This window comes from Medicago sativa, chromosome 2 (assembly GCF_051527215.1).
Source record: "Medicago sativa cultivar Bolivia chromosome 2, Bolivia_mono, whole genome shotgun sequence".
NCBI classification, from domain to species: Eukaryota; Viridiplantae; Streptophyta; class Magnoliopsida; order Fabales; family Fabaceae; genus Medicago; species Medicago sativa.
The window spans coordinates 70,848,444-70,864,605 of record NC_140750.1 but is presented as its reverse complement, the minus strand read 5'-3'; the positions used below and the strand labels follow the sequence as shown (position 1 = coordinate 70,864,605).

Genomic DNA, 16,162 nt, shown 5'->3' with positions numbered 1-16,162 from the left:
CTGTTAATTAGTTGTTTGGTCATGAGGATGATGTGCAAGAGTTTCCTGCTCCACTCAAGTCAGCGAAAGAGAAAGAGTTAAGAGAGAGAGATTAAACACCGTTAGTGTGAAAGGGAGGTGCTTGTCAATTTAACAACAAAATAAGGGAGGTTAATGTTCAATTAAAAATTAGAGGGGGTGTTAGTGTTATTTAAGAAAACCTCAAGGGAGGTTAGTGTAATTTGCTCATATTATAATGTTAACCAAACATCTTTTTTCCAATAAAATTCACATCTTTTATATTCTAAGGAATGTTATTTCTAGGAATAAATTTGGTAAACTTGAAACAAACACACGCTTACAAAAATAATATTTGTACAACCATTTTGTGACAACTCTCTCATATTCACATTATATTCTTATCATCTTTCTTACTATTTATTTCTATGTTATTTTTTGACTAACAAGAAGAGAGAAAAAGAAAGTTGTCACAAATGATTGTATAAATATCAATACTCTTTATATTAAAATATTATTTTTTATCAGCATTATATTAAAAGTTATATTTATACTATATACATATTAAAAGTTATATTTATACTATATACAAATGAATACATAACCAACCTAACTGACTCTGTGTGTGTTTGGTTCAGCTTTGAATATAATTGATTATGACAGAATTTATTATGATAGAATTGATTCTGACAGAATTGATTCTGAGAGAACTGATTTATGTTTGGATACAATTATGTAGAATTGCTTTTGAATGCATAATTACTAAAATAGACATAGCTAAAGGAGAATTGATAAAGAAGGAGAATTGATAAAGGGCAATAAAGGAAAATAATATGTTGTAATAATAAAATATAAAATTTCCTATTTATAATTGATTCTAGAAAAGTTAGAAGCTAGGATTTGTAGCTTCATGGAGAATTGCTTTTGGAGGATAAAATCAATTCTAAAAAGTCAAACCAAACATGTTGTTTTTGGTTAGAATTGCTTTTAGCACTGTTTTTAATTGCTTTTGGCAAGCCAAAAGCTGAACCAAATAGGCTTTCTCTTTTCTCCTTTTCAAACCATGTTTGTCGCTACTTTTTTTAAGATGATCAAAATAAAACAAAAACATTGTTAATAAAAACACAAAAAAACATAAAGAAATCAAATTATATACTTTAATTTAAGGGACCAAAATAAAATAAAGCAGATTTAAGAAACCAAAAGCAAACCTTAAAAGGAGAAAAGTATAATTTAGTTTTTGGTAGTACACAGAAGTTTTTTTGTTCTTATCCTTAACAGCCCTTTTGGTCAGTCCTCAACAACTTGATGGGGAAGTTAATTTGGCATTTTAGAGTCAGATTTGTGGAGCCCACACTAAGATTAAGCTATCAACTCAACACTCTTTCCTTTCTTTTTCTCTTCCTTCCTTCATTTGTTAGACCATCCCCAATGGGGTTATTGAATGCCTATTGAAAGCTATTGAACCATTGGAGAATTGCTTGTTGAGAGTGACATGGAGGAGTTGGGTGATTAATTCATTCAACAAGTTGAATTCTGCACAAGGGAGCCACGCGGCGCGCTGCAATTGTGAGAAAATTGGCGCGTGCAGTACACGCGCCGACAGGGCGCGTCAGCTGCAGGGAGGTGGGAGAGAGAAAGACTTTTGGTTGGATAAGGGACAGGTGGCGCGTTTGTATTGGCTGGCTGGATTTTAATTATCTTCATTTTTTGTCCTCAATTATTTCGATGGAAATAATTTTTTTTTTTTTTTTTTTTACCAAAATTCATGATTTTTTTTTCTCTATAAATAGAGACTTGGATCATTTGATTTGGACACAGAAAAAAAATCAAGTTTTTCACTCTCTTAATCTTATTATTAGCATTTCTTTTGAAGTTTTAGTCTTTGATTAGTGAAATGGATCCCAATAACAATCAATTCAACACCCAAAATTCTTCTGATTACCCACTTAACTACCAAAATCCCAACAATTATCAACACCCAAATCAATTTCCCAACCAACATCCTCAAAACCCAAATCAATTTCCAAACCAACATCCTCAAAACCCAAATCAATTTCTCAACCAAACTCCTCAAAACATGCCTAATTTTGGTTTTGCCTCAAATTTCAATCACCCATCCTCTGTTCCAAACAACTTTCATCCATATTATAGATCTATGATGGGATATCCATCTCAAACACCCCCATATAATGGTTATATGCCGATGATGAATGAAAATTCTCAGAGTCTTGGTGAATATCCCGAATTTTCATCACAAATAAATCGTGGTGGAATGACAAGATCTAATGAAGTCACTCCAGAGGATACAACTCCTAAGAGCAAGAGAAACCAGCAACCATCATGGAACACCGAACAAAATTTGGTGTTAATTAGTGGGTGGATAAAATATGGAACATGCAGTGTTGTCGGGAGAAACCAGACAAGTGAATCATATTGGGGTAAAATTGCTGAGTATTGTAATGACCATTGCTCATTCGATTCTCCACGCGATGTCATTGCATGCCGAAACCGTTTTAATTATATGAGCAAATTAATAAATAAATGGGTTGGTGCTTATGATACCGCTAAGCGTCAGCAAGCAAGCGGTTGGTCGGAAGATGATGTTTTGGCAAAAGCCCAAGAAATATATGCAGGTGGGAAGAATGTTCAATTTACTTTAAAGGAAGAATGGCGTGCTCTCCGTGATCAACCTCGTTATGGCAGTCAAGTGGGAGGAAGTGTTGGCTCAGGAAGTAGTGGATCTAAGAGATCTCACGATGACTCTGTAGGATCTAGTGCTCGTCCAATGGGTAGGGAGGCAGCTAAAAAAAAAGGAAAAGGAAAAAAGAAAAGCAAGGACGCTGGCTTCGAGGAGGTGGAACAGGAGTGGGTTCAATTCAAAGAAATGAAGGTGCAAGAGATGGAACACTTTAAAGAGTACACCGAAAAAATGGAAAAGTACACCGCAGTGCAACAAGAGAAAAACAAATTGAAGAAAATGGACATGTACATAAAGTTAACTTCCCAAGAGCATCTCGATGACAGGAAAAAAAAAATGGTGGAAAACTTGGAGCGTGAGCTGTTTGGAAATTAATTCACTAATATTTGTTTGTATTCGGTCAAAATTGTCAGTGTTGTCTAGTCCCCAATGTTTACTTTAAATAATTGTCAGTGTTGTCTAGTCCCCAATGTTTACTTTAAATAATTGTCAGTGTTGTCTAGTCCTCAATGTTGCTTTAAATAATTGTCAGTGTTGTGTAGTCCTCAATGTTGCTTTAAATAATTGTCAGTGTTGTCTAGTCCTCAATGTTGCTTTAAATAATTATGCATAATATTTGTCCCGTGACTTTTTTCACAAACTTTAATTTCACAGCCCATGGTATTCCTCACTAGCCCATGGTATTGCTTTAATTTCACAAACTTTTTTCACTATTTTGTCAGTGTTACATCACATGGTATTGCTTTAATTATGCATTCCAATATATATCGTGATGGTATTGCTACAAACCCATGGTATTGCTTTACTTTACTAGCCCATGGTATTGCTACAAACCCATGGTATTGCTTCACTCCCCGTGCTTCACCTATTTGCTTATATATATAGGGACTTGAATAACATTCATATCTACTTCCAACTTGAATATTGTTTAAACTATTTCCTTTCTCAAATTGCATTCCAATATCTACTTCCAATATCTACTTCCAATATCTACTTCCAAACACTATCAATGGATCCTTTTGGTTTTGATATGAAAGCCTACTTCGAAAAACGTGATGCTGAAGACACGTATATGGTCAACCGATTTATTCAGCGTCGAAAAAAACTAGAGGAAGGTAGTGGATCAGGTAGTGGATCTCGTAAAAAAAAATATTTAAATAGAGATCATGCAGCAGCTAACCAAAGACTCATTGACGACTACTTTGCCAATGAGCCTACATATGACGATGCAATGTTTCGTCGTCGGTTCCGGATGCAAAAACACGTTTTCCTTCGAATCGTTGGAGACCTTTCAAGTAGTGATAACTACTTCACCCAGCGAGTTGATGCCACCAACAAAGAAGGTATATCACCATTAGCAAAATGTACCACAGCAATGCGAATGTTAGCATATGGTGTGGCAGCAGATGCGGTCGATGAATACATCAAAATTGGAAGTAGTACAGCATTAGAGTGCTTACTTAGATTCTGCAAAGGAATCATACGACTGTATGAGCAAGTGTACTTGAGAGCACCAACCGAAGATGACCTGCAAAAAATACTACATGTTAGTGAAATGCGGGGGTTCCCAGGGATGATCGGGAGTATTGACTGTATGCACTGGGAGTGGAAAAATTGTCCTAAAGCATGGGAAGGTCAATTTACCAGGGGGGATAAGGGAACCACCACAGTTATTCTTGAAGCAGTTGCATCTCATGATCTATGGATCTGGCATGCCTTTTTTGGATGTCCGGGAACGTTGAACGATATAAACGTTCTAGACCGGTCACCAGTGTTTGATGATGTGGAACAGGGAAAGACTCCAAGGGTGAATTTCTTCGTGAATCAACGTCCCTATAATATGACATACTATCTAGCTGATGGTATCTACCCTTCTTATCCAACTTTCGTCAAATCAATTAGACTTCCTCAAAGTGAACCCGATAAGTTATTTGCAAAACAACAGGAGAGCTGTAGGAAGGACATCGAACGTGCTTTTGGAGTGCTTCAAGCTCGATTTAAAATCATCCGTGAACCAGCTCGCTTGTGGGACATAGCCGATTTGGGTATCATCATGAGGTCATGCATCATATTACACAATATGATTGTTGAGGATGAACGAGATACATATGCTCAACGTTGGAGCGATTTTGAGCAATCTGAGGGAAGTGGATCTAGTACACCGCAACCATACTCGACCGAGGTGTTACCCACTTTTGCAAATCATGTGCGTGCTAGATCCGAGTTGCGTGATCCAAATGTTCACCACGCATTGCAGGCAGATCTAGTGAAGCACATATGGACAAAGTTTGGAATGTTTTGAGTTTGAAGATCATTTGTATCGTACTAAATAAATTACGTGTGTGTTGTGTGCTTGTTTGTTGTCTTGCATTTTAAGCTAATCGTGTGTCGCGCGCTTAGTTTGTTGTATTGCATTTTAAGTTAAGAAAATAAAAATAAATTATTTAAAAAAATATTGTTTTTTTAAAAAAATTATTTGTATTATTTTAATTTAATTATAATCGATAATTATAATTTTATGCAATTATAAAAACAAAAATTAAATAAGAATAAGAAATAAAAAGTGGTGGGGTAGGGTGTTGAATGAAAACTATTGGAGTGGTAAAAATTGAATGGGTGTTGAATTAAGAGAGAGAAAATGATGTGGAGTGTTGGGAATTGAAAAAGTGGGTGTTGAAGGTTATTGAATAATTTTTGCCATTGGACATGGTCTTATTTTCTCACTTTACTCTCCAAAAATAATACAAAACAAATTCTACAAACTCTTCACCTTCTTCATTTCCCATTTTTCTCTTCTCTTCTCTTCTATCATCAACCTTGTAAGCACTAATTTTATTTTTCCATTTTTTTAATGTTTCTCTGTTTCAACAACATGCAATGTTAGATTATAGCTCATAAATCATCTCTATGTATATTTATATATTTTTAAATGTTAACCGATGTTTCTATTGCCATTGTTCTGTTCTTTATGCTTTCATTTTCATTCTCCAACTGTTATGTGTATTTATATCTTCAAACCTTAAAAGTTTACATTTTTTTACATGGGTATTGTTTGATGATTAAAACTTCAAATGTCTATTTTCTGGGTTTTTTAACTTCATGTTGTTTCTCAACAAAATCAATATCATGCAATGTTAGACCTACTAAATGTGTTTTTATATGTTCAAACTTGATAAAGTTTGAATTTTTTTACATGGGTATTGTTTTCTGATTAAAGCTTCAAATGTCTATTTTTTAGGTTTTTATTGTCTGATTAAGATTTTACTTTTCGAAATTGTAAGTGTTATTATTTGATGATTCAGTTTAACCTATAAATTCTTTAATTGAAGAAGCTGGTTTTTCACTTATTTATTTTTATTTTTTGTTTTTTTTCTTCCCAGGTTTTTATTCGGTGTTTGTAAATTAAGGATTTCCAGTTTCGACAGTTGAATAATGGATGTCGAGGCTTCTGATACGCCAACAATTTGTGGTGGTGGTGATGATAATGTGAAGAAGGAACCTGTTTCTTGTCAAGACTTTGAATCATGTTTTAGAACATTTAGTAGTAAACATGATTCTGCTAGACTTCCAGTTAAGAGGCTGTTTGATGACAGCGATTCATTCGATATTTCTGTTAAGAAATCAAAAGCGCAACCATATGATGATCACGGCAATGACGCAGATGGTATTCCTTCGTCTAGTATGTCTAAAAGGCAGGGCAAATTTACTAATGAATCATTTTCCTCGCTGATGAATGAACTTGCATTGGCACAAAAGTCGTTTAAGAAATGTAAAAGGAAGAGTCGAGTAGAAAAAGAGAGATTGCAGTCCATAAAGAAAGATATTGAAGAGTGCTTCAAAGAGCTTGAAGATAAGAACAAGCAAGTTAGTTGTGTAAATGAAATTCACAACGAAATGCAGAGAAAAGTTGAAGTGAAGAAAGAGGAACTGAAGGCTCTTTCCCAAAAAATTGCTGCATGTACCGTGGAACTTCAGGCCAAAGAGAAAGATCTTGATGCAACAAACAAATTAATTGGTGAAGAAGCAGAAAAATTAGAGTCGACAAAGAAGAAATCGATAAATATAATATTAGAAATGAAGAATAGCTGTGCTCTAATGAAGGACTCTGAGTCTAAGCAGAAGCAATTTAAAGACCAGGTTAAGGAACTTGAGTCAAAAGAGAAGCAGTGTGAAAGACGAGTGGAGGAGCTTCAGTCAAACGAGAAGCACTTTGAGGAACGGTTTAAGGAGCTGGAGTCAAGAGAGAAGCAGCTTGAAGTCCGTGTGAAAGAATTTGAATCAAAGGAGAAGGAACTTGAAGGACGAGCAATGGAGCTAGGGACAAAAGAGATGCAACATGAAGGTTCGGTGAAGGAATTTGAATGCCAAATGATGCAGCAGGTATTGAAGCAGAAGCATTGTGAAAGCCAAATGAAGGAGCTTGAGTCCAAAGAGAATCAACTTGAAGGCCAATTGAAGGAGCATGAATTAAAGGAGAAGGAATTTGAAGGCCGCGTGGAATCTAAGAAGAAGCATTTCGGAAGCATGATGGAGGAGCTCAAATCAAGAATGAGGTCATTGAAAGAACAAGTTGAGGAACTTGACTCTAAAGAGAAGCGACTTGATCATCAATGTAAAGAGCTAGAATCTAAAAAGAACCAATTTGAAAAACAAGTGAAGGAGTTTGAGTCAAGAGAGTCAACTTGAAGGCCGCGTGAAGGAATTTGAATCAAAAAAGAAGGAATTTGAAGGTGAATTGAAGGAGTTTGAGTCAAAAGATAACAAACTTGAAGGCAAAGTAAAGGAGTTTGAATCAAAAGAGAAGGAATTTGAATGCCAAATGATGGATTTTCTATCAAAACAGAAGCATTTCGAAAGCCAAATGAAGGAGTTTGAGTCAAAAAAGAATCAACATGAAAGCCGAGTGAAGGAGCATGAATCAAAAGAGAGAGAATTTGAAGATCAAAGGAAGGAACTGGAATCTAAAAAGAAGCATTTTGAAAGCCAAGTGGAGGAGCTCAAAACAAAAGAGAGGCAATTGAAAGGACAATTTAAGGAACTTGAGTCTAAAGAGAAGCAATTTGTTGGCCGTGTGAAGGAGTTTGAGTCAAAAGAGAAGCAACATGAAAGCCGAGCGAAGGAGCATGAATCAAAAGAGAGAGAATTTGAAGGCCAAATGAAGGAACTGGAATCTAAAACGAAGCAGGTTGAAAGCCAAGTGGAAGAGCTCAAAACAAAAGAAAGGCAATTGAAAGGACAAGTTAGGGAACTTGAGTCTAAAGAGAAGCAATTTGATGGCCGTGTGAAGGAGTTTGAGTCAAAAGAGAAGCAACATGAAAGCCGAGTGAAGGAGCATGAATCAAAAGAGAGAGAATTTGAAGGCCAAGGAACTGGAATCTAAAAAGAAGCAGGTTGAAAGCCAAGTTACGGAGTTAGAGTCAAAAGATAACCAACTTGAAGGCAAAGTAAAAGATTTTGAGTTTAAAGAGAAGGAATTTGAATGCCAAATGATGGACTTGGTATCAAAACTGAAGGATTTTGAAAACCGAATGAGGGAGCTTGACTCAAAAGAGAGAAAGTTTGAAGGTCAAGTGAAGGAGCAGGAATCTAAAAAGAAGTTGTTTGAAATACAAGTTAAGGAGTTAGAGTCAAAAAATAACCAACTTGTAGGCAAAATGAAGGAGTTTGAATCAAAAGAGAGGGGATTTGAATGCCAAATGGAGGAGCAGGTATTGAAACAGAAGCATTGTGAAAGCCAAATGAAGGAGCTTGAGTCCAAAGCGAAGCAACTTGAAGACCGATTGCAGGAGCATGAATCAAAGGAGAAGGAATTTGAAGCTCGAGCGAAGGAGCTGGAATCTAAAAAGAAGCATTTCGAAAGCATGATGGAGGAGCTCAAATCAAAATTGAGGCTATTGAAAGGACAACTTCAGGAATTTGACTCCAAAGAGAAGCAACTTGATGGCCAAGTGAAGGAGTTGGAATCTAAAAAGAACCACTTTGAAAGACAAGTGATGGAGTTTGAGTCAAAAAAGAAGGAATTTGAAGGCCAATTGAAGGAATTAGAGTCAAAAGATAACAAACTTATAGGCAAAATAAAGAAGTTTGAAACAAAAGAAAAGGAATTTGAATGTCAAATGATGGACTTGCTATCAAATCAGAAGCGTGTTGAAAACCAAATGAAGGAGCTTGAGTCAAAAGAGGAGGAATTTGAAGAACAAGTGAAGGACATTAAATCAAAGGAGGAGGAACTTGAATCAAAAAAGGAGAATTTTAAAAGCCAAGTTGAGGACTTCAAATCAAAAGAGCAGCGATTTAAAAGACGATGGAATGAACTGGAGTTGAAAGAGTATAAGTTCAAAGTAAAGGTGAAGGAGCTCAACTTAAAAGAAAAGCAGTTTGAAGGACAAGTCAACGATCCTGAGTCAATGCTGAAAAAATTTGATGGACAAATAAAGGAGCCCGAGTCAAGGAAAAAATATTTTGGTGGGGAAAAAGAATCCGGTAAATGTCTTATTCATCTAGTTTATTGAAAGAATTTTATTACAACTGTTCCTCTTAATGATGATGATATTTTTTTTTTATAGCTTGATCTACTTAATTCTGTAGAAACGTTTTTAATCATGTTAATGTTGTATGTCATAGTCAATTTGAAATGCTTTTCCAGATTTCATTATCACACCCAATGACTTTCAAACTAATTTGCAGTATATCTTCACCCCTGTACATTTTTATGTATCTCTTAGGTTAAAAAACTCGTGTTTTTTTATCCACGGCTAAGGTTTTACTATAATATTATGGTACTGCTAATGAAAGATTAGTATATTAAATTATTAATGTAGTTTTAATTTTTCAATTATTAATGTAGTTTTAATTATATTGCAAAAAGTGTAGGTTCAATATTCTGACAAACATTGAGGGGCACTTAATAGTCCATTAGTCCTATTAGTGCTACTATTTCTAGTCTTGCTTATTAATCAATGAACTCTAACAGACTAACACTGTCTCCAGTTAAGGTCTATGTTGAAACTGATTGTAACTGTCAGTATAATGCTTTCTCTCTCATCCATATATTTCATAATTTGATGAGTTAAGTCTGCATCAACCCAACAATAGAAAGTACATTTATGAGTTCATGTACAAAAGGCTTCTCTAAAGTATTTCGTCTGTATGTTGTAAAGTTTATGACCTCTATTTATGTCTAGACTCTCAAGTCTCAGCAAAATAAGCAGTACAAGTGGAAGAAATAAAGCCTAGAATGATTGCAGTGAAAAAAGATTTTAGAGAAAATGCTATGTAGTTTTGTATAACATGGCAGATTGGTCATATAGAATTGTCCAATGAAGAGCTTGTTTTGCAACGATCAGTTAATTCAACCTTCCTCTATACAACTGGACAGAATTGAACTTGAATAATGATATATGCCAAGTTCCATGACTTTCCCTAGATTATCTGTAACGTTCAACACCAGCATCCACATCTTTCCTCGCCAAGATCCAGTTCATTCCAATATTTAGTATAAGTGCAGCCGTAACTCATCAATGTCATACATTCTTGCTTAGTACACACACACACACACACACACACACACACACACACACACACACACATAAAATTCTTATTGTCACTATCATTTACTGTTGCTTCTGTAAATATGAAGAGCTTAATTATCTTCTTTCTAAATATGCAGTTGAATCTTACATGGATGATCGATTAAGTCGTACCATTGGTGGAACAAGTTTGCAGTTGGACACAAGTGAGAAAACTGGCGGAGTTGAATCGCTTTGCAATAGAATTTTAGTTAGTATGCGAGAATCATCAGATCCATCAAAATTTGTTTTGGATATGATATTGAACCCCGTTATTCCACTGTGTCAAAAGGGTGACAATGCTGTGATTATTGCTGATTACCAAATCTATCTGCTACAACAACTGATGAGAACCTCACCAAAAATTGAAATTTGTGTAAAAAAAGAAGCATTGAAGCTAGAGCATGATTTGAAGGCTAACATGAAAGAAAATACTGAAAATTCTTTGGCTGTTCTTGGTTTTCTGCTGCTTTTATCAATTTATGGGTTGCTTGATTATTTTAACGAAGATGAAGTTTTGGAGCTTTTTGCATTTGTTGCTATGCACGAAATTTCCGTGGAGCTGTTTGGAAGCCTGGGTTTTGCTAACAGAGTTTCGGGTATGTTTATTTAGATAAACTTTAGATATTTTATCATGATTATCAAATCAAATGAGTTGGTATCTATTGTTACTTTCCCTACCATTCCTATATGCAGTCAGGATGAGGTGGTTATACATATTCATGATGAAAGACCATAAGTTGCTAGTTTCTTAGATAGTACAGAACTATAAGAGTTTATCATATTTATGGTGAACATGGTATGGAGAAATTTTTGTTTTAAATTCAAATTATATTGAAAAAGACATAGAAAAAGTAAATATTAAGATTGTTGTGTGAAGTTTAGAATCTAAATTTTTGCCCTGTTTTTGTCCTACGGTTCTATGGATCACAATTCGCCACATTCCATATCAAAATAATTATTCGGAACCAAATCGCCTATATGGTTGACAAATTTTGAAATATTCAGTTCAATCTGCTTAGTTTTTTCAATTTTTATGCATGTTCTAATAAGTTATGATGATGTGAAATTTCTTGCATCTTCCTGATTTTGTTAAGCATCTTATCAAGAGGAAGCAATTTGTTGAAGCTGTTAGATTCAGTTGTGCATATAACTTGGATGACAAGAATCGATTAGTTGATATGTTGCGAGAACACATCCAGAATGCCCGACTGATTTGTGAGAGCAGTTGCCTGAAAACCAACTCCATTGAAATCAAGGTTCTTCTTATTGAAATTCTATTTTATCAAACATTATATTCCATTTTCACACATAGGATAGCATGATAGTTATAAATAAATTGTTACTGTATACTTGAACTCAGGATAAGGCCAGAGATGAAGAAATTGCTAGTCTGAGGACTGTCCTACAATGCATTTCGGATTACAAACTAGAATTTGAGGATCTGCTTCTTAAGGAGATTGAATATCGCATTCTTGAGCTAAAAGCACATAAAGGCAATTAGTTTTTGTACTAAAACAACCTAATGCAAAGAAACGGGGTAATGGAATCGTGCTAACTTGTAACTACTATTGTTTGGGTAGCATGACTGACTTTCACATGACTCTCTCTCTTTCTTACTCTGTAAAAAGATGTAATTGGAAAGAATGAAAACTCTCGATATAGTTAACAGAGTTATCTTTATTTCTTGGCTACCTTTTTCTTTCTGGTGTTTTTATTTATTTCCTTTTAGAGGCTTGAATTTGTTATTATGTTTCATATACAAACTAGTTATTTGGAGTACATGCCACGTTATTGAAGTTTTGAATGTATAAAAGCTTTAACTAAATAACCATTTTTAAAATGTAGATCTTTATACACACTTAAACATCTTTGTAAGGAAATTGTATTTCTTTTGAAATAAAGAAGGGAAGCCAGCTTGAAATAATAAAGCTATGTCGATCCAGGTATAAATCCGTACGTCATGTAATATTTGTGAGAATCATCTCTGTTGATTAAGACTACTCCATAGATGTGCAGTAAATGTGGTTTAAAATTCTCTAATAGTTTTCTACTTTGTGTTTTTGTAACTGAGATTGAAGTGCTAATTTGATCAATCTGTTTACTGTTACAAAAGGGTTCTCTGTTTTGTGCTGGAATCTTGTCCTTTTTTTAATCATTTGTGTATATATTCTAAATGAATAAATAATCCCCAGTTCATAACATCTAATTAAGTACTATAATGAAACTTAATATGATCAGTGATACCTAATTTGGAAATATCAATGAAGGTATGCTAAAGTTAGTTTCTCATCCAAAAGCCTCTGGAAACTTCAACAATTGATACTTGAAGGATAAGAAGCACAAACATGGATGTATATACAACAAAATATAGTGTTGTTGGTGTCTATAAAACTTTTTCTTTAATGGAATTCAGACTTCTTTCAGTGCCAAAGACTAGAACTAGTGCCTCAAAGTTGAAGAACAATCTTACGACCAAGCAACCTTCCAAAAAAACAAGCAGGAATTCAGACTTCTTTGGGTGTTGGGCGGAATATTTTCTGAAAATCACTTCTTCCCTTCACTTGGATTTTTTTTTATTATTAAAACAAAGTCCATATTAATGTCTTTCATTTAATTCTTACATAAGTAGTCACTGGTCTTTCTTATAAATTGATTGAATACGTGTTTTTTACAATTTTTTTAAAAATGATTTTTAAAGTGTTTTTATATTGCTGATTGAGAATATGATTTAAATACACTCTCATAAAAAAACATTTTAAGTATTTATCTTTTTGCTACGACATTTTTAGGATGATATTTTTTCTTCATAAAATGTATAAAAATGAGAAGTGTTTTGAATAGTTTCTCATAAAAATCATTTTTGAGATCATTCTTTTTGAAAATATGTGATTTTTATAATGTTGAAATCTTTAACAATGAATATTTAAGTTACTTTTTTTTGAACAAGCCAAAATGGAATATATTAAAGGGTAAAATATGCTTTTCGTCCCTGCAATTATAGGCCATTTGAATTTTCGTCCCTGTCCCCTTTTAATCACTGCCACGTCAGCAAATTACCAAAATGGCATGGTAATTGACGAAAATACCCCTGTCTTATTTTTTTTGTTTTTTTTTCCCGAATTTGTTTTTACGATTTTTTCTCCGAAAAATTTCAGTTTTTTCAGTTTTAATTTTAACACTTTTTTTCTGAAATTTTTTATGATTTTTAATTATTTTTTCAGATTTTTTAATTTAAAAAAAGAATTTTCAAATTTTTGAAAATTTTTTTAAGGAAAAAAAAATAAGCCAGGGGTATTTTTTGTCAATTCCCCATGTCATTTTGGTAAATTGCTGACGTGGCAGTGATTAAAAGGGGAGAGGGATGAAATTTCAAATGATTAACTTTTACAGGGACGAAATGAGAGGATTAGTAAGCTCAGGGACGGAAATTCAAATGACCTATAATTGCAGGGACGAAAAGCATATTTTACCCTATATTAAATTACCATAGGTGGTTCATCTCGCACAAGATGTGCAAAAGAGAACACCCATCACAAACAAAGTATAGTGCAATCGAAATTCACAAGCTAAAACGAATAACAGAAGAAAATAGACAAAAAGCTACACCAGCACACCCATGCATAATAAAGGATGTTGTCCCCAGTCGTTATAACTGAAGGCAAAGCTGGGCATATTTGCCTTAAACCAATTAAAAGACAAAATCTTGACCCTTTCTACTAAACGATCTGAAATCATCAACTTATGCTGAAAAATCCTGTTGTTTCTTTCCTTCCATATAACCCAGACATAAGCATGCCAGATTACTGTCAAGAAAGAATGAGTATATCTCGATAAACCTGCCAACTGACCAATATGCTGAAAGTGATCACCAACTGTCGCTGGAGCAATAAAAGAAATGCCTACCCACCCCGATACAAAAAGTGCCATCCTGATGAATAATTCCCCTACGAAGAAGGTTATCTCGAGTTGGAAGTCGATCACGAAGAAGCTTCCATGTAAACATAGGGACCTTGATAGGAACTTGCCTTTGCCACACAGCATCGAACCTGCCCTGTTCTGTAGAATTATCAGCTGTTGTAATGTACTGATATGTCCCCTTTACGGAGTAACATGCAACAGTATCAAGTAGCCACCGCCATCTGTCGGGAACACGGTCCTGCAAAACAATATCATGCAACAAGAAAGAACAATCTATAACTGACTCCTCCTCCCAAGCCAAAAGGCGCCTCCTCAACTCCCAGACACCGCCCCCGTCCATCCAACCCCTACCCTCCATCTCCTTCACCGTCACCCACTTGTCAACTAAATACTTAAGTTACTTAATGTCAAAGTTAGTTGATGACTGAAGTTCTTTTTATAACATATTGGTTGTTTACATTATTGTTGATCTTTTCTCTCTAGCTCCATTAAATAAACATGTGTTGCTATTTTGGTGCTAATGTGGCAATGAAAGTTTAATATTATTTATCATTTTCTTATTTTTTTTTATTAAAAAACATGTATTAGATTTAGAGTAGAAGAAAAGAACACGATAAAACCATAGTTTTCAATGCTTGAAAACAAAAGGACACGATAATAAAAAGAAAAGAGTGTAGAGAGTAGAAGAACTTCCCTTAAAAAACAATCAGCACCATGAATACCTCCAACAAAAGCATAAACAAAACAATTAGAAATAAATAAAAGGAGCAGAAAAATTTAACTTTTACAATATTGCACCTTTTAAGTTCCCAATCATGTGGTTCATGTTGTTCTTCCTTCTTTTGCCATGAATGAGTTTCAAAATATGAGAGAATTTTTTAATAGGATCAAGCATCATAAGATCAAAATTATTAGAGGTAATCGCATCATCAATAGTATTAGACGAAACAAAAAGTTATGTTCATTTAATAAATCTTCTTTCTTTAGAGAGTTTAATTCATTTAATAAATCTTCTTTCTTACCACACTTCAAAGTTATATTCTACTTGAACAATTCTTGCTCAAATTTTACTTATGTTCACTAAGACATTTTTTCCTTAAGAACTGCATGTTTAACATAAAAAAAAGAGTTATGCCCCCCTTCTAAATTCCAAATAAATATGAATTTCATCCTCTTTTTCTATGTATTGAATCATGAGGTATTTCTTTTTTTCCTTTTTTTTTCTTCTTTATACTAATGAGACTCAAATGTGTGACTTTCAAATCTAAAGGTTATCATTTTACCACCAGACCAAATCTTTAGAGTTATCTCATAATACCTCTAAAATTAATATTCATATTTACTCCATCCGTCCCTTAATGTAACCCCCTTTGCAATTTTACCCCCCCATTTTAAAACTCGGAATTTTGCCCCCCCAATTTAATGTTTTTCGGAATTGTACCCCCCCTATTTTAAAACTCAGAATTTTACCCCCCCCCCCCCCCCCCCCAATTTAATGTTTTTCGGAATTTTACCCCCCCACCACATTATCTTATTATCCACCTAATTAATTATTTAAATTAAATAATTTTTAATTACAAAAAATAAATAACTTTTTAAAAAAATCGAAAAAACTTTAAAAAATACCTTAAAATGCAGAAAAAAAAACTAGAAAATAAAGATAAAATTTAGGAATTACAAAAAATAAATAACTTTTTATAAAAATCGAAAAAAACTTTAAAAAATACCTTAAAATGCAGAAAAAAATACTAGAAAATAAAGATAAAATGTAGGAATTACAAAAAATAAATAACTTTTTATAAAAATCGAAAAAAACTTTAAAAAAAATACCTTAAAATGCAGAAAAAATACTAGAAAATAAAGATAAAATGTAGGAATTACAAAAAATAAATAACTTTTTATAAAAATTGAAAAAAACTTTAAAAAAATACCTTAAAATGCAGAAAAATGCTAGTATTTTTTCTGCATTTTAAGG

The 16,162-nt window shown here is 33.8% G+C and overlaps 3 protein-coding genes across 5 annotated transcripts; 2 read left to right on the top strand and 1 right to left on the bottom strand.

Moving 5' to 3' along the window:
* Positions 1 to 1,649: 1,649 nt before the first annotated feature.
* Positions 1,650 to 5,091, top strand: LOC146950286 (uncharacterized). The gene is made up of 2 exons (XM_085746228.1): positions 1,650 to 3,053; positions 3,736 to 5,091. Exons 1-2 carry the CDS (start codon positions 1,895 to 1,897, stop codon positions 4,998 to 5,000), a joined length of 2,424 nt encoding a protein of 807 aa, XP_085602354.1. The 5' UTR covers positions 1,650 to 1,894; the 3' UTR covers positions 5,001 to 5,091.
* Positions 5,092 to 5,410: 319 nt separating this feature from the next.
* Positions 5,411 to 11,958, top strand: LOC146950285 (uncharacterized). Of its 3 annotated transcripts, XM_085746225.1 has the most exons (6): positions 5,411 to 5,517; positions 6,079 to 9,181; positions 10,368 to 10,865; positions 11,110 to 11,120; positions 11,364 to 11,525; positions 11,630 to 11,958. In XM_085746225.1, the coding sequence occupies exons 2-6, from the start codon at positions 8,032 to 8,034 to the stop codon at positions 11,768 to 11,770; spliced, it is 1,962 nt and encodes a 653-aa protein (XP_085602351.1). In that variant the 5' UTR covers positions 5,411 to 5,517; positions 6,079 to 8,031; the 3' UTR covers positions 11,771 to 11,958. The 3 variants fall into 3 exon arrangements, 1 of the variants encoding a protein (XP_085602351.1); XR_015027477.1 differs by lacking the exon at positions 11,110 to 11,120; XR_015027478.1 differs by lacking the exons at positions 5,411 to 5,517; positions 11,110 to 11,120 and adding an exon at positions 5,957 to 5,974.
* A 2,176-nt stretch (positions 11,959 to 14,134) lies between these two features.
* Positions 14,135 to 14,545, bottom strand: LOC146950284 (uncharacterized). Its single transcript, XM_085748621.1, has one exon. The coding sequence runs from the start codon at positions 14,543 to 14,545 to the stop codon at positions 14,135 to 14,137; it is 411 nt and encodes a 136-aa protein (XP_085604747.1).
* Positions 14,546 to 16,162: the final 1,617 nt, after the last annotated feature.